General features: G+C 40.2%; 1 protein-coding gene across 1 annotated transcript in view; it reads right to left on the bottom strand.

Annotated features, from left to right (window-relative positions):
• The window catches only part of LOC148185166 (uncharacterized), a 164,262-nt gene that overhangs the window by 35,035 nt on the left and 110,705 nt on the right, over nt 1–18,522 (bottom strand). Inside the window, exon 4 of the mRNA XM_088053667.1 lies at nt 15,776–15,834. Within this exon, the coding sequence (XP_087909793.1) occupies nt 15,776–15,834 (59 nt within the window). The remainder of the gene's footprint in view (nt 1–15,775; nt 15,835–18,522) is intronic.

The raw sequence follows: 18,522 nt of genomic DNA, 5'->3' as shown, positions 1-18,522 counted from the left end.
CTCCAAAAATAAAAGAATTTTAAAAGTATGAAATAAGCTATGTCTTAGGAAACAGTTGTTTTAAATTAATTACTGATTTTATTAGGTGTTATTATTTATATGTCTGAATCCACAAAGTATATAATTTCAACAGTGGGTGGGTTTGGTCCATGCAATGAGCTGAAACTCAGATTAAAGTCATTGAAACCCAAATTGAAGTCTTCTAAATCAATCTGTGAAGCTTTGTACATACAACAGAACTAGAAGTTCTGGATAACAGAACTGTACCTGGACTGAATTTGACACATTACAAAATTATTATTCAGCTGTCTAGGGCAGCAAAGTCCATCTGAACAAATCATCATCTCCATCTTAGGTTCATGAACTTGTGTAAAAAAATATGAGGGTTTGCATTGATTTTAATTAGATTCAGGGGTTATTCCACAGGGTTTTTTTGTTGACTGAAAGATACATGTTGTATTTAAATGACTTTAAAATAATGAGTAATAGTTTTCCCAATGAATCTGTTAAAAATACACCAATGTGATTTTAAGAAAATAAATGCTAGTTTGCCCTGGCACATGAAATAGGTTCCCTCTTCTAGAAAGTGGTCTGGAGTCTGAATGCCTGAAGAGGATTAAAATGGGCCTGAAATGGCTGTTTTAAAGTTCTTCATACAATCGGTGTAAGAATAGTACAGTGCTACTAAGAATTGGGTCCTCCCTCCATGTGATAATCAGATAATTGTTGAGTATTCTGTAGTGCATTTTCCTTCTAACTCCTGCCTTGTTGACTGAATCCTCCTGGAAAGTCACAGTACAGAATTATCCTGCTTCATGAAACAAGTTTTACTTTGGGGTCTCAAGCAATGCTTCAGAAATGTCAGGGGGTTGAGCTTCATGGGTTCAGCCTTTTATAGCAAGCTGCTGGGGAAGAGAAACATATTGCAAATAAGTGCTAAATCCCAGATAAAGGTGCACAATCTTCTGTGATTCTGGTCTTCTTTTAGCCTCAGGATCAACTTCTGCTTCTAGAAACACTAACAGTTAAATATTATTGAGTCTCAGATGAACATTTACAAGAAGCAAGCATTTGTCCTCAAATACCAAAGGCTTTTGAAAAGCTCTGTCGCTTCTCTCCAGTGATGGAAGACAGCATCTTTGGAAGAAATACTATTCTCTAATGACTGCCTGCTTTAATCCAGAGCACACCAGAGGCTAAATAAACTGAGTGGGTTAAGCCAAATGTGCATACAGTTCATATAGGCCTTGCTCAGGCTAATGGATCATTGTTATGCCAGGATATAATGGATAGATTGGCAAGTGTCTGTCCTTTGCTTTTTTGATGCAGTCTCTGGATGAGCATGTAAGGCCACATTTGCTTGCTTTCCACAGTATTCTTTCATACAGTCAAAACTTAATTTGTATTCTCAGAATGGTATAAAAAGTTTCAGAAATAATTCAAAGTAATTAAAAATAAAAGGGCAGGAATTTGATGCCAGGGAGGGGAGCATTTTCTCTTTTAGCCTCTGTTTGTGGATCCCATTGTGCCAAGGCAGAAAACAGTGAGATGTTCAAATATTAATAAAGTGGTAGCACAGCCAAATTAAAATGCCCCAATTCTCATAAGTAATGTTTCCAGCAGAGCACAAAAGAATAATCAAGCCCCCAAACTAGTGAAGGAGAATTTATGACCCACCATCTGAGCTGCCAAGAACTCCCTACATGTCGGCACTGAGGACAGCATGGAAATGCTTTGCCTCTAAAACTTTACCCAACTCTGTGCTACAGAGCAATCCAGTGCCGTGGAAAGTCTTCTGCTCATTTCTTGAGGCAGTCAGTCCCTGCTTAGCCCATGTCTCCATACCAGCACAAAGACAAGCAGCATAGTCTTCTTTGAAGAGGCAGCTCTCTCAATAATAGGAGTGGCTCAAGTTGCACTCAACGTGCAATCCCACATTACAATGCAGGGAAAACCATTGTCTCCTGGGGCCATCAAAAGTGAACTTGGACACTGAAATTAGTGCATCAGCAGGGGGAAGTGGGATTTGGTAACGTATTTTATTTTATTTTATTTTATTTTATTTTATTTTATTTTATTTTATTTTATTGTATTGTATTGTATTGTATTGTATTGTATTGTATTGTATTGTATTGTATTTTATTGTATTTTATTTTATTTTATTTTAATTTTGTTAACAGCAGATTCAAGAGTCTAAATTTCTTGAAGGTGCTATTCAAGCAAACCAGCCAGGTGGAAGAGCTTAAACACTGGCCTCTGCATGTCATATGAACTCATCCTATGTGCTGTACACACTGCACTATGTGTGGACTGGCCTTTTCCTGTATGGTTCAGGCTAGACTTGAAACCTCTGTGCTGTGATATCATAAAGAATTTTGTGGGTTTTAGCATGAAGTGAGGAAGAAACTCCAAACTGTCTCTAATACAGCTCTTCTCTGCGCTACATTTATCTCCCTTCTAACCATTCGGACATTAAGACAAACTGAGCTAACAGGCAGGCATCCTGCTTATATTATTCCATTTCCACATCTCTGATGAATTTGAAACATTACAGTTTTCTTTACGTGCCCTTTCTCTGTCATGCATTCTGGCTCATCTCAACTTCTCAGAGTGGCATATCAAATTTTTATTTATGTGTCTTTATGCATTCAATAGTCAGACCAACCCATCTCTCTCTAGACTGTTTTTCCATTCCAAAACCTGTACTGCATACATTTCAGTTGCAATTTTGGTCTAATCCTTGATGAGATATGAAATGTTTCCTGACATCAAGCATCCTAATGAAAATTTTGAAAAGCAGCACCTACCATTTTATCGTTAATCTACCCATGACAGACTTGTCTATCAAAGAGCTGATCTCTCTAACTCAGGTAGTTTGCCTTTTACCAGATTTTTTTCTACAGCTAAAGATACATACTGTCCTTCACTTTTCATCTCTTATTGTTAATACATGTGTAAACTCTATCCTTCTCTGTCTCTTCATATAGAAAAGGGAAATGGCATATAATCAAAGGAAGTGGATGAAAATCAGTTTCTAGAAATGTAGATTTAGACTCTTCTACTAACCCTTACTGATCACTGGTAGTGACCACTCTCTACCAGTGAAGACTGGAGACAGATGTCTTTGAGAGTGCCCCTTTTTCAGGATTTAAATGTACAGCTCTTGCATGCATCCCTGTCATGCAAAGTAGTAGGAAGCTGCTCCCCACAGTCCCAAGAGGACTCACTGCTGACTAAGCTGTTTATGCCTGTGCCCTCTATGTCAGGTGTTTTTCTTCTGCTCATCGTGCTGGAGTCTACCAAAAGCTTCACTGTCTTCTCCTCTGGTCCTCTTGTGCTATATGCCAGTCTTATACAGATATGTGTCACTTGATGTGCACATTTTGTAACGTCTCAGTGCACGTGGTCTTAATCCATCTTGCTGTAATATGTTCCATGAGTTAAATGTACATCACATGCAAAAGGAAACAGTTTCAAATCACCCTTCTGTCCCTAGCACACTCAACAAAACTCTACGGAAATAATACAGGAGGCTCGCTTGGTCCTCTTTTCAGTTTACTAGAAATTTTGGCTGATTAAAACTAGAAAAATAAACACTTTAAGAATTAGCTCAGGTTTGCATGTTCCAGTTCAGGCAGACAACTGTACCTCCATGACAGCAAAATCAATGCTGACACAGCCATACATGGACAACATTTACAGAAATGTAAAAAGAAAGGTTTCTGGCCTAAGATTCCAGCCTAATTGAGCCAAACGCAATAAACATGATAATTATTTCTTCTCACAGTGAAGTGAACAATTCAATTTGGAAGGAAAGATGTGCCATTGCTATTCCCCAGTCCTGCTGTTATTTTATTTTATATGCACTGTTACTGCTCGTCACAGAGATTTTCTGCATTTAGTTAGGGAGTACCTTTGCCAGAGAGTTCAATTTATGGCCTAAACTGGGGTTAATGTGGCTTCTGAGGGCTTGTCTACGTGGGGCCGTTAGAGTGCTATAATGGAAGCTGTTCATTTCCATCACGAAGCCTTTCTGGACCCTGTGGAATGGGCGCAGACCGGTCGCTCACTGGAGCTTGAGCGCGCCCTGGCCTGACAGCTGTGCGGCTGTGCGGGTGCCGCGCTCTTCCCAGGCTCGGTGAGGGAGCTGGCTGTGTCAGCCCACACTTGGCACTCCCAGGCAAGAGACTGTCATCTTCAGGGAGAGCTGGCAGGCCAGCCGTGCCGCATGGACAGCGCTCTCTGCCACCCCTCCACAGCCATTAGAGGCTGCCGACTCCAGCCTGGAGAGCGCACCTGCCTCGCTGCATCCCTGCTCCCCAGACAGACCAGCCCAACACACATCAGCCTCAGTGCAGAGTCGCTGGGGAGGCCCCAGGACATCTGCCATCACACACCCTTTGCAGATTCTGCTTTTGAGCGATTACAACTCTTGCAAAAGCAAACGGACCCAGTGTGTGCATCTCATGTGGGTGGTGTCAGCTCTGTCTGCCCAGCTGTCTGCGAAGGAAGCACCAACCTGGGGATTGTGTTGCTGCACTGTGTTCCTCAAAACTGCAATGCAGAAATGCTCCAATCTGATAAGATCACGGAGTAGTTCAGCTATTTCCTCTTCTCTGCTTAGCACCAAACTGTGTGACATCCGAATTCCTTGCAACATTACGTATCAGGTTAAAGGAAGCAGAAGGTGATAAAAGACTTTTTTTCCCGCAGGAAATGTGGTGTTATCTGTTAAAATCTGTGCAAGATTTGCTTACTTTGATGTCATGGCCTTTGTTTCTCGCTTCAGAGCAATGGCTATGCCCATAGGGGTCTGAAAAAGTGGTAACTTAGGTGGTTTCTGTCAAGGACAATGGTACCACTCAGCTGCTGTCCCCCGACCTCCCACATACAGGGCAGCCTGGCATGCACTGCTGCAAGGGGAGCATGCTCAACAGGCTACATGCATTTGTGGGTGCTCTGAGGGAAAAAAACAGAATAAACAGTGGTGAAAGAAAGCAGATGCACAAATGTTTACCCTATCATCTCAGCACACAGTGGGCCTGTTGCAAAAGCTCAGTGCTTTCTCAAGCTCAGAGATGGACTCATCTCATGCACATCTCCAGGTGGCAGAGAGCACAAGCAGGGCTTTAGCACAGACCAAAAACCTTGGTGCATCATAGACGAGCCAGACATAGCTGAGAATACTACAGCTTCTTCTATGGGTGGGTAGATATCCTGAATTTCACTTCCCCCAAGCACAGCACAAACCTTAGGTGCATTAAGAACCATCATTGCAGGTGGAAACGTGTCCTGCAGCTCATTTCACTATGCAGAAATACCTGCACACACCACCTTTTTTTGTTCTGTTGGGTTCTCAACTACACTAATGAAATATTAATTTTTATATCAAATTAAAGTTATCTTGTAGGTGAGAATGCTGCTCACATTTGTGCTATACCAAGGCTGAATGAAAGAATGTAGGGGAATAATTAGTGATTAATACTCAACCATCTCCTAGATTTTGAGGTAGACTGGTGTCTATTGTGGAAGGAAATTACTAAATGAGCTGCTGGTGTAGCAAGGTAGTTAAATAAACCAGGCCAGGAAAATTGCAGTTTCTCTAAAGGAAGGTTAATAGCTGGCCTGGAAAACAGACACTAAAGGAGAATAATTGTGTGCATACAGATGAAAAAGAGAAAAAATAGACTTGGAATTTTGTCTTAGAAACCTTCTTTATCTCTGCACCAAAATATCTGTGCCCCCACTCTGATCCAACTGGCACAGAAAATTCCATAAAAAGCACAATAAATACCTCCCCAAAAGACCAATGATCATATCCATGAAACACTTGCCTTTTGTATTTTAGAGGCAAGGCACAGGAGAAAGCTTCACTTTAAAGAGTTGAAGCCTGAGTAGAAGTAGAGAACTCATGTTAAAAACTGCATAGAGATTATACATATGAAGATTGGTTAAAATCCTGAAAATAAGAGGGTATATAACCCCTTGTCTAATTTTGCTGGGGACTTAGAGTGTGTATAAACACTTCACCCACAGGCCATCCCATCTGGGTCAGGGTGAAGCCTTTTGTTCCTCCTCCCAGAGTCCCTCTTGGCTGTGGCCCAGCACAGGGCTGTTGTCAGCACACTTGCCCCCAGCTCCAAAAGTCTTCAGCAAAACTTAAGCCATCATTGCCATGGACCTCAGGTAAAAGAGAGAAGAAGGAAATAAGTTTTGTTAATATTCTTCCCCAAAACCAGAGGCCATGGAGTCTGAGTGCCTGCTGCACACATAAACAGTCCAGCTTCAGTGGTGTAGCTGCATCAGACTAATTCTCATTCCTGGATTCCCCCCTGCTGGAACCAGGACATACCTCCCTCCTCCAAGGTGGAAAAAACTTTGACTGTGCTAACTTGGTTTAGTTTACTCATTCCCTTTTATTTCACCCAAACTTTGGCAGAGGAGATTTGGGTGTGAGGCATGTATTTATAGTGTAGCTTTTATGTATTTCAAGTGTAGCTTTTATGAATTTCTTTGTATTTTTGCCATTGGGATACACTGAAAAGAAATGCAGCATTCAGCATCACAGATGTTTTCTGCTTTACCTTTTCTTTCTCCTTGCTCTGATGTCCAAGGAAGTCCACGGGCTTTGAGGGAAATGCATTTCATATGTCAGAAGGAAAGATAGGATGTGAACTCAATTTCATCGGCTCAGTTTTGTTGTGAGCTGATACTGCGCTTGTAGCAAGAAGTCTCTCTGTATGGGCTGAGTTTTCATCAAATCTTGTGAATGATTTTTTGTTGGTATTCTCATCCCAGACAAACCATACTGCAATCTATCACAATTCACTGAATGCTTCACGTACTTGCCAGGCTGCTTCACAGTTTTGCCGTGCTTAGAGGTGCTGATGAAAACATATTTTCTGTCTGTTTGCTATTACAGCAATTGCACTTATTAAGCTGCACCTTTTTCACAGCTAGTGTGGAAGAAGGCGAAGAAAAAATCCTCCCTTCAATCACTGGCACCTCAGCTGTTTTGACTGCAGCAGTTGAATCCAAGGGATTTTGCATTTGAAAATGTGAGTAAAAGTTGTGTTTGGCAGAAAGGGGCACAGCCATTTTGAGACATGTGAGATCCATTCCCTTTTAGCCACAATTTCACAATCTGTGGATGCTCCAATTTTCAAACATGCCTGTTACAGTTAGCTCAGATCCCAAGTTCTCTGGTGTATATAATTCCTGAGAAAGCAGTTCTTCTGGCAGATTAAGGGAATAGTTTGCTTTTGCCTGAGGCCATTAACATTTTAATAAAATGGTCGTCAAATGTGATAACAATTTATCTTTAGGGGACTTTATCTATTATTAACCTTATTAAGTAACAAGTTTATTTTTGCTGACATGTAGATTTTCCAGCCTTCACCAACACTGATTCTGTTTTTTTCTTTTAATTTCATTTCCATTATGTTGTGTTCCATTGCTAAAAGTATGTTTTGTGAGTCTGTTTGGCTTGCTTTTGCACTGATTTTTCAATGCTTTCCATCTTCTCTCAGTTAGGAAAAATTTTTGATCTCATTAGAAAACTATCAGTCATTTCCATACAGGTAAAATTCCAGTTTTTCACATCCTGATTTCTCAGACACTGGATTATCTAAAAATTATTTCTGTTCCTTAAAATCAAATTCAGAGAACTAAAATTTGTCTAACAGAAGCTATAATTATCCAAGGTTTCAGATGTCTGCCAAGATTACCAGGGTTACCATTATTCAGTGTAATTAATGCTTTCACCAATTTAGAAGACTGTACAAACATCGTGGCTTCATGCTACTAGACAATGAGCACTTTCTATGAGATGATAAATGTCTTTGCCTCCTGCAGATTCATCAGTATTTTGCAGGTTCAGGATCCATGATGGTCACATATAGGAAAGGCTGAAACAGTTAAGAAAAAACCAGCTTTCAGCCCCAATTCTCCAATGTGCCCAATGAATAGAAACCACAGTCTACTACTAGAAGTAAACACAGTAAGTATTTTTTGATGTTTTTTATAAGTTTCCCAACAATTTAAATAAGAGTTCACTTCATCTCTTCTTTCTATATATCCTCACATATTCATGCTATTACTGAGCTTGAAATGGAATGCTCTGGAAATTTTACAAGACAAGTACAAATATATGTTGTGGGCACAAAATGACTTGCTAAACTTCAAGGTGTTTACCTCCATACCCTTTACATTATTTCTATCTTAATTGACAACTACTCTTTCCAAACCCAGCCAACAGGGAAAAATGGAGTGCAATTGTGCAGGGCTTGTTGTCAGTGAGTGTACTCCCTTCCACCTGATTTACAGGTGAATGCACTGCAATATCTGCTGCATGACAGATTTGGCTCTCCTGGGTGGAAGTCTGCACTCTCCAGAGTAGGTCTCTCTGCTCAGTCACAAAGCCTACAGTGTTAACCAAGCAGACCCTCTGCTACAACTCAAAAAGAGGGTAAAAATCACCAGTTTGTGAACAAAATTCCCTCTCCTACAACATCTTAACTTTTTGTAACCTGTCTAATAATAGTCCATGAATCAACAACAGCGGAATGAACAAAAACATTGAACAGGTTCCTCCCTAGATTATAAATAGAGATGAGTTTGAAAAGATTTATGGAGGATTTTGGGCTTAAAAAATTCACAGTAATAATGATTTGTTATTAAAAAGTCATAAACTGTGACAAATACACAGGAAGCTCATTCAAACACATTCCTTTCAAATCACTCTGCATGAATCACTGACTTTGCAGAAGATGGCCTCTTGAGTCAGTAATAAAAGGCTGAAGACTGGGATGGCATGCCTAAATCTACCACAAAATATGTTTCTGGCATTAGTTAAAAATTGCTCTGTGGGCTTCCTCATCAATCAGTGTTGGGTGAACCAAGGCTCTGCCAACACTTTTATAAGATTAGTTCATTCGTGTCATTAAAAAAAAGATCTCTGAATGAAAAGCATTTATAACAGTTCTAAAAATCCAAATTAAAAGCTCAAGTCTTTTCCTCTGAAGAGATTCCTGAAATTGTTTAGGTCTGAACATATGCCTGTACCCTCTCAGTCTCAGGAGACAAGTCATAGGTCAGATCCATATCATCCATGAACTATGAAGGAAGTCTATGGGCAAGCTCCATGGGCTATCGAAACTGCCTATTTCAGTTCTACCATAAAATTACCAAAAATGAAGAGTCTTCAGGGTCCTCTGTAAGAGGACAATTTAGCAGACAGTCCTTCTCTTGGCAGCACTGTTCCCTAGGAAAGTCCTCAGATGGAAGCTGTTGAGACTTGAGTGCTTGGCCTGCCTCAGGAGAGCGATGAGCGGAAGACCTCCCTGCCAACACTCTTCCAGACAAAATTGCTAATTGATATTATTTGGTCTTTAAAATTCAGTACTAGTGAAGCTGCCCTCACCACCGTGAGCAAGCAGAACAACCTACATCTACTTGATTTCCTGCTTTTTTTGCCCATTGAAAAAAAAAAGCAGTTTGCCCTGGTGCTGTACAACAAGTGGCTGCGAGACAGCAACCATCCATTTCCATGCAGCGTACAAGTTTGAGTGTGTTTGGCTAATTATCTCATTAACCTGTACCTCTTACTGTAGTGGTGGGTGACTGAATAAAAGGCAGCAGCAGTGGGCCTGGAGTGTGGGATCTTTGCATACCTTCTCTGGGGTGTTTATATCTGCCTAAGCCAAGACATCTTTAAGAGAATCAGCAAAATTTAGATTTTTATTATGAACATCAACAAATAGCACCTCTCTCTCTTTCTCTCTCTCCCTTCCCCCTCAAGTTGTCCCCCCCTCCCTTTATTTTTTTAGTGACAATTTTTCTAAGGTTGAATGACTAAAATAACAAAGGCTTGAGTTCAAAAGCAGTCACAACTTGTGCGCAAGCACAAACTGAATGGTTTTGTGGCAGAGTCCATTTGTCAATAAAATTTGTCAAAATAATGTTGATTCTACTTATATAGTAGATGTTGATCTCATCACTCACACAGTGTTACAAGAGGTAAAATACTATGAAACTACCTGGTCTTTATTTTCACCCTAAGCTCTAGAAGATTGTGAAACAGAATACAGGTGCAAAATGCATGTGCTTAAAGTCCCAGTGATATAAAAGATTCATAAACCTAACCAGTGCTCAAACCAAGCAGGTAACAAAGGGTTGACATGAGACAAAGGGACTGTCTGTGAAATCAATGGTAAGGAACAATTTTTTTGAATAACACTAGAAATTATGTAGACATATAAGAAGAAAAAAGAAGTTATACTAATTAGAATCTTTAAACTGTTTTGAGAGGGAAAGGTTCATGAACAATCAATATTACCTATAGGAACTTTTAAATAAGAAAAGAGAGGGGCTGGTGGAAAAGTACACTTGAGATGAGCTTGAAGAAAGGGTTTATGATCTTTAAGAAAATATTTTCAATGCCTGACTAAAGAATATTTTGAGATAAGGAATCCTGTTTCTCCAGATAACATTCTCCATTGCAAAGAATATTTATGTGGTCTATTCAGTTAGAGACAGAGATTATCACTAACAAAAAACTTCACAAGTGATTCTGGTAATTATAGCCTGGTTACTCAAAATTTGGTGGAGTTTTCTTATTTGGCAGTCAGCCTATAGAGATCAAATCATCCACCTTGTCCTATTCTTAACAGCAGAGAATGAAACCCAGACAAAAAAGCAGGCTTCTCCATGAGATACAGTCTCTTTAAAATGGCAAGAATCTTAATTTTTGCCTAAATAGGGATGAGCAAGGACTCGAAATCTACATGCCAGCAAGCAGCTCTTTTAATTAGACTTCTCTTCTATCCTTCTGCATTAGTTTCCAGAAAACTTAGCAGACAGTGTTTTTCATTACTGGTACTCTCCCCATCTGTCCTTGTGTGTAGGATATCTGTGCAGGGAAAGAATTTGCGAGGCTGAAGCCAGAGAGGAGACTTCTTGGAGATCATTATATCGCCAATTGTGGACAAAGGAGAGGTGTAAGTCCCTTCTATAGAGTGAGAGTTATCTGCTGGTTGCTCAGTGACAGTTTGATTGACTGATTTTATTTCTCTTTTGGTAATGTTTGGTGTAAGTTCTGGGCAGTGTTTCTAATATCACATAGTCACAGGTTGGTGATTTTTACCCTTGAGTTTCATTTCTTGTGCCTAGAGGCCACAATCTAGGCCTGTGTTAAATTAAAAAATGGCTGAGAAACAGGATTTGCAAATGAAACCTCCCCTCTTCTATTTTGTATCTGGATGCTTTTGTTGGGATGCACACAGTGTGGGGTTTTTTTTTTTTTGTTATCAGCTGCAGTGATTACAGCAACTGCATAGTCCACCATGCCTGTCTGCCAGGGGCTTTCTGTGAACACGGGTGTCATATTTCCCACTCTCACCCTCACTTTCTGTCCCTTGCTCATCACTGCTCAAGATGTCAGTGATAACCCAGAATTTTTCAGAGTCTGCCACCTTCCCCCTCCAGCCTTTGAGATAAGTGCAGCTGAGTAGCTCTTGCTGTCAGTCCCTGGAGCTATCAGGCTCAGAGACAGTGCTTCCTTAGGCAAGGGCTTTTGTCTGGAAGCCCTCCCTTTGATATGCCTATTGATGCACATCTTCCATGAGCTTCAGAGGGCGATTTAAGAGAAGTTTCTATGGTTTATATTTCCATAATTCTGCAGGGGCTTCAGTTGTTTGGTTTTTATTTTATCAAAATGTAAAGCAAACAAAAGGGGGACAATTTTAACCATGGCCATTGCACGTGATGAGTTTTGCACTTTATTATTTTTATGTGAAATGTTCATATTCAACTAATTGCTCTGTCAACAGGCACTCCAAGTCTTTGAATAAGAATGAAACAGTATATCCAGGTTCAAGAGTTTTTATTTAGAAGTTAAAAGGTTGTTCCATTGCACAGTGTACCAGGGCATGTCCCATCATACTGTATGACATCATTTGACCTAACCTCATAGAAGCTGAGTGGTATTATCCATGAGCCAGCACAAAAGAATTATATGAGGTATTCTGGTCAATGCCAGACTCACTGGTCCCATAAGTATTAAAATAAGTATATGATAGACAATAGGCTAGTGATTTTGCCAATTGCTACACACTTACTGCTTTAAAACCAACTCTATAGAGTTTGCCATGTCATTCTTCCTTTATCTCTGGTGAAAGAAAACCTGATATAATTTGTAACACACAAGCTATTCCTAGGCAGGAAAAAGGGAAAATCTTCTTGTTCATGAAATTATTTCTGACACTATCATGAAATTTTCTGATCTGGGTAATCCAGAAGGGGGAATGGTCTTTGGAACATGTAATTGACACAGTTTTGCTGAATTTCAGTTTAAGCTTTATCATTATGTATTTTCTACTGGGGCTAAAACAAGTCTTTAATTTTTTTTTCCAATTTAATATTTCTTTCTGATGCTAGCCATACAATAGCACCTCCATGAAACAGTTCATATGAAAGTTATAGAAACAATAAAAGAGCCCAGAAATATCACCTACAATGGGATGAGCCCTGCTTAACCTGGAAACATTGATCTCAGCTAAGTGAAGATCTCTGTTGTGAAGCACCAAATTCTTCCAGGGTGTCAGCATGCCACACAGCACCCAGGTGCTGACAACCTTTACTATGTGTGCTTCCATACCTAGGTTCCCTCTGCTCTTTGCTAGTCTCATGGAAAGTGATGCAGAAAAAAGCTGGGGGAATATAGGAAGACACACACCTTCCTAGGATAGAAACTCTTCCCTAGAAAATGTGTTGAAGTGTTTAGGAACCAACAACAGACATACTATTATTGCAGGATTTGATACTGAACTGCATAAGCAGACACCAATACAGCAGCTTCAGACAATTTTCCAGTGAGCAGTGTAGGCAACAGATCTGCTGGACATCTTTGCGTTTTCATCTATTTGGACCTGGGCCATTTGGTTCAGGTAGCCTTGTTAAGAAGGGATTTGCAGGTCTTTGTGGTGTTACAGCCCTGCCAAACTGGAAGCTATAGACAAGGTCAGTGTCTAGGACTCTCTTGTATTAAATGAGCAAGTAAGCTTATATGCATTGCAGATTCCCTGCCCGTGAGATCTCTTGTCTGAAGCAATCTGCTGAAAGGTGATAGGGTTGAAGTGTAGGCTAGACAACATGCATATGGCAGAGGGTTTGTAATATTCTAAGTAGCATCCACTGTGTTTTCCTGGGTCAACATACAAAGGGTGTTGGTAAATCAATAGTTTAATCCAAGTGTGACAAGACAATTTATCAAATCTCTTAAAAAATTGCTTCTCTGTGAGACAAAGCAGCGTTGCTGGCAGAAGCTGTTTTACACCACATGGCATAACACAGTTATAGCCAGTGAGAGGTGCCTACAACCTCGCCTTTCTGTGCTGAGAGGAGGACGAGCTGGGCCACCCTACTGTTTGTGCTTGGGAAACACTATTAGGCACACAGTGACATCTTGCATTATAACATTATAACACAGAAGGGGTGGAAACAATGGCTGTGTGTTCAGCCTTAATTACATGGGGGAATTTGTTTTGCTTTCGGTTGAAGAACAGGAGCAATTGCTCCCTAGGCATTATAGAGACACAACTCACAGATCTGAAAGACTTCATCTCTTTCAAAGGCATTGTAGGGATGCTGCTGCAAGAAAAGGCAAGGATATCACTGTGTTACTGTGACACCTACATCAGGGAATAAAAGAATGGGGCACTTGCATTTCGCCATTTGATAGCTTTGTGTGAACCAAGAGCAGGATTCACAAAGCCTGGGTTCCTCCAGTTCAGTCCCAAGCTCTGTATTCAGACATTAAATTCCCTCAGCTTCTGAAATCAAAGGGAACAATAGGTACATGCACAAATTAGCAAATGTATGTGACCACGAGCGTACGGCCTGCAGGTTTGAAAGATCCAGGCTGAGACTTTGTAGGCATACATCTCCACATATCAAATAGAGGTGCCCTTCTAAATTCCCAGATTCAAAACTGTGCTCAGAGCCCCCATCAGGATACGTATATTAAACATAAAAATTCTTTGACCTAAGGTCTGAATAAAGCAAACTAAATTAAAGCCAAAGGAAAAGAACAGTAGGGGAAAAAAGCCCCTATCTCTTTCAAAAATATGTATAGTCAGATAGAAGTCAAAGCTTTTATTCTGAAAAAAGCCTATGTATTATTTTAAAAGAATTCTTGAAAACAGTTTTGTGTGTATCAAAAAGGGGTTATACCTTGTCCTCATATAGAATATTCTTATTATAAAATAGCTGTTATAAACATAGAACACCGAGAAAAGTTTTTCGTAAGGCCATTAGGCTACTTTAAACCCACGTATAATTGCTCACAGGATAAGAGCTTCTATTCATATTACTCAAATACCTTGCCTCAGCTGGAGACAGTTGAAAAGAGTACAGTGTGCCACAAGACTGAGTGAATGAGCTCTAACCTTTCCTCACTAAAGCAAAGTAAAAGATACCAGGCTTGTTTTACTCTGTGGATAATGAACACAGTTCAATCTCTCATTCAGTTACCTTCCTCATAGTTCAGGCTATGTGTCATTGTGCAAAAGCTGTTTTTTATTATTTTTAGTGGTTTGTTTTTTTTTTACTGTTTCCCTCAGAGAGAATTATGGATGAGAAGGCAAGAATTCCATCTAGGAGAATGCCTTGTTCTTGGCTCCTCCTGGATCAGCGTTTGAGCAGCAAAAAACTATTGCAGTTTCAGCATCCTTTACTGTGATCAGCTGGTGTCAATGCACTTTCCCTGAACAAACTCCACTTAAATATCTGTGTCTGTGCTGTGAAGCAGGTATGACCTACCACATGCCCCACAAGTGGTCACCGACCTTTTGGAGGGTATCACAGCTCTTTTCTTGGTTATGCCCCAAATTTCCTTCCAAAGGAAAGCAGGGTGAGTGAATGGAGGCCAAGCAGCACAGTGTCCCAGAGCATCCTTGCAAACACTGCAGACAGAGTACATGCACCTGTAGCTCCTCTTTACCACAGTTACTATCTAAAGTTTTGTAGCTGGTTAAAACCTAACAACACAGTACATAAAAGTTCATAATGATGAGTCAATACAAAGCCATTAGGAAAAAAATCCAGGATGCAAGAAGAAAATGCCTTAATTTTTATTTTTAATTGCCTTAATTTTTTCACTGAAACGGAAATACCCAAGTAGCCAGTTGTGATCAGCATGATTCTATACAGGTCAGGGAAATGGCAGCAGTGTTAGTCTTGAAAAGGTTATTTAGGGCTTTAAAAATAGATGTTTCTTGATGCATGTTAAGTTTTTCCTAGACGTGCAAGGAAGTAGCCTCCTATTCATTCTGCAATCAAATTCTAGTTGGAAATAAATTTCTTTTCCCCATTGTTTCCTAAACTGTACAATTCAGCTTGGAGCAGAGGTCAGCTGATGATCACTTTCATGCTTTTACATATTTCCTCCAGAAAAACAATTCAGTAGTCATGAATATTCACACAGCACTGTAGAATAGCATGCAGGAATTGTATTTTTCTGAAAGCAAGAGGACAAATATAATCAGTACTTTATTTTGTACATGTTACATATCTACCACATTAAAAAAACAATCATTCCCCAACAACCTTCCCTCAGAGATACTTCCATTAGGAAAACACTATATAAGCAATTTCTGATTTTTTTTCTTTTAGTGAACCTAGATATCTGTGTTTGACGATACTGCATTTAGTGTTCATTGTCCTTGGGGAAGTGAAGAAAGAACCCAAATTGAAAGCACCAAGAAATGAAAATACTTACTTTTTGTAATTCCTGTTGCATTCCAATATCATGGAGCAAGTGTTCAAATAGGCAGGCAGCTATCAGATTTTCATCCCAGTGGTGAAAATGGAAACAAAAAAATAGACAGGAGGAAATCAGAAAAAATAAATGGAAAGATGGCGTGAGCAGAGAAAAGGTAGATGAGAGAAGGAAAAATTGTGACAACAGGGGAACATCTGTGAAATGACATGTGGAATTTTACATGCTGACCTCAGAGAGGAGCAAGTCCCGAGATGCTTCCTGGGTTACAATTCTTCCCCACCTCCCTGCTACCACAGTCACCTGATAACATGGCAAGTGGAAGAGTTGATACCTGTCATTTTTATTGAGTAGTTTTCCAGCTCAGTTTGTATGCGGCTGCTTCAAAGAACAAAGAACAAAGCCTCTGTGAAAGACACCACTGCAGAAGGGTAGACAGGACTTCTTGAGGACCTAATTTTATTTACTTTAATTCTCCATTTTTTAGCAATATCTTTCACCACATGAGTAAAGTTTCCTAGGAAGCCTAAAAGTTTTACACACAGCTGAAAATGCTACTGAATAGCTGATGGAAACAGCCCCAGCCACCTAAAGAGATCTTGCTCTTGACTAGGAGGTTGTTGGAGAGGAAACCACCAAGGTAAACCATTCTGTTATTTCACCCTGAGCAACCTGATCTAGTGGGGAGCATCCCATGCCAGGGAGATTGCATCTTTAAGGTCTTTTCCAACCCAAACCATAAAATTATGCTTCTATGATGTCTCCTAAGATAAAGGGCTGCACTTTCAGAGTGGTAGAACAAGTGCTATGCTCTGCCAGTAATGACACTTTCAAGAGTGTGTGAAACAGCAGAGAGGAGAATGGGAAACCAAACAAATACTAATCCGTTTCCCTTGAATAAGTATGGAGCAGTAGCTCTTTTTTAAAGGAATAAAATAATTTCTGGAAGTATTTTTCTCTCATAAGGTTGCAGTAACCATAGGTAGAAATTCAGTGATTTTTTTCACTACGTTTGTTAAGCAGACAGATTCCTTTCCTTTCCCTGCATCCTAAATAGGATGCATGGCTTCAGTCCCCATGTCTTCTTTCTCTAGAAGCAGTTACTCTGTTTAATCATGGGATGTGCTAGAAGCCAAGGTCATCAGCAGTGAAAACCTGTGTCTTTGCACTCCCCCACGTGTGTCCCTCCGGCTCCTGCAGCTTCCTTTCCTGGCAGCAGCTGCTCCTGCTCTTCATGCTGCTTTTAAAAGCAGTAAGGAATGGGAAAGTGAAGGTAACATGAGTGAACAGCAGCAGCACAATCTTGCAAATGAGTCACCACAACATGTCTGGCTATCATGTTCTGTGTAGCTCCATGTTTGATACACATCTAACAAATAAACTGGCAAAAATCTAAAATACCTACGAACTCCCACTGTTATGTCAAATTCATTTGAAATGAGTAAAACTTATTGAAAGGGTGCACAGACAGGTAAACAAATGGAACATGATCCTATACCTTCTGTACAAACACACATAAACCCAGTGTTATTGTGGAGCTGTTGAAAGGTACTGTCTTGGTTTAACAAGTTTGGCTGGGCAGCCCCAAATCCAGCTTTCCACACACTTCAGTGTGACAGCTTGACCCATGCCAACATTTCCTTTACAGGCATCTCAGCATCCTGCACAGTTCTTGTCTTTCCAGCTCACCCGAGGAAAGGGAGCACAAGACATGGCAGGTTTTTCTCCAGGAGGCTACAGCTTCTCCACCCTCCAAATTAACCTCATCCCAGACTCTCCAGATGGACTGAGGGCAATCTGAAGTGGTGCTGACCTGAAATTTGCAGTTTCTACAAGTAATGGTTTTCCCCCCTCTGCTAGACACAGCTCATGCTTCACCTCTGAGGCTTGGAGGGGTTAGAGATCAGGCTCCTGAATAAGATAGGACCTAACTCTGGACTTTCCTCAGCACAAACAGTGTAGTCTGCTGGATTTCCAGGTTCTCTACACAAACTTCTCAAGGCTTTCATATAAGTGCTCCTCTAAAGATAGTTTTGCTTAGGCTGTGCAATACATAACACACACAAGAGTCAGTAGGGAGAAAAGGCTATCTCCATGACAGCTAAATCTGCTCTGCCAAGTTCCTTAAAGTTATGGCTTAATATCCTGAAGAGTATCAAGACAGTGGCTTGGTAACACTTAGGATAAAGCAGGACCTATACCTTTCATTGTGCAGCACTTCCAGCTTAAACCAAACTGCCTTTTAGTGGCACATTGCCTCCCAAAAACCTGTGCCTTCAGGGATGCCCTTCAGCGCTGTGGGAATTTTAGCTCAAACAGAAAACTAGTCCCTTGTAGGAAAAGTGGGAGCATAAAGCTCCCCATCTTCAGCTTCACCACACCGTGGTCAGAAAACATGTTTTTCTGTGGTTTGGTTCTGTTTAATCTATCACTCAGTTTGTTTCACAGTTTCTTGATGATCTATAAAATGCCACAAAAGCATTTTTCTGAGAAAATTCTTTTGGACTTTTAATTCCAAAAAAACACGCAAATCCTCCCCCCGCCCCCCCTTTTTCTTTCCCCCTTAATTTTCAACAATCACTAATATCAGATTTTTTTTTGTGGGTAATAAATTCCTGCTTTTTTCCTGAAACTCTAACTACCTGTAACATTTTCTTTCAATCTTCCCATCTAATTGCCTTTCTGTAATTAAATACAACATTTTTCCCACATGAATTATCACTAGGACCTAATCCCAGATCCCCAAA

Source organism: Pseudopodoces humilis, chromosome 1 (assembly GCF_049639895.1).
Source record: "Pseudopodoces humilis isolate 2021_Gansu_Grassland_sample_001 chromosome 1, ASM4963989v1, whole genome shotgun sequence".
NCBI classification, from domain to species: Eukaryota; Metazoa; Chordata; class Aves; order Passeriformes; family Paridae; genus Pseudopodoces; species Pseudopodoces humilis.
This window is presented reverse-complemented; position numbering and strand designations above follow the sequence as displayed.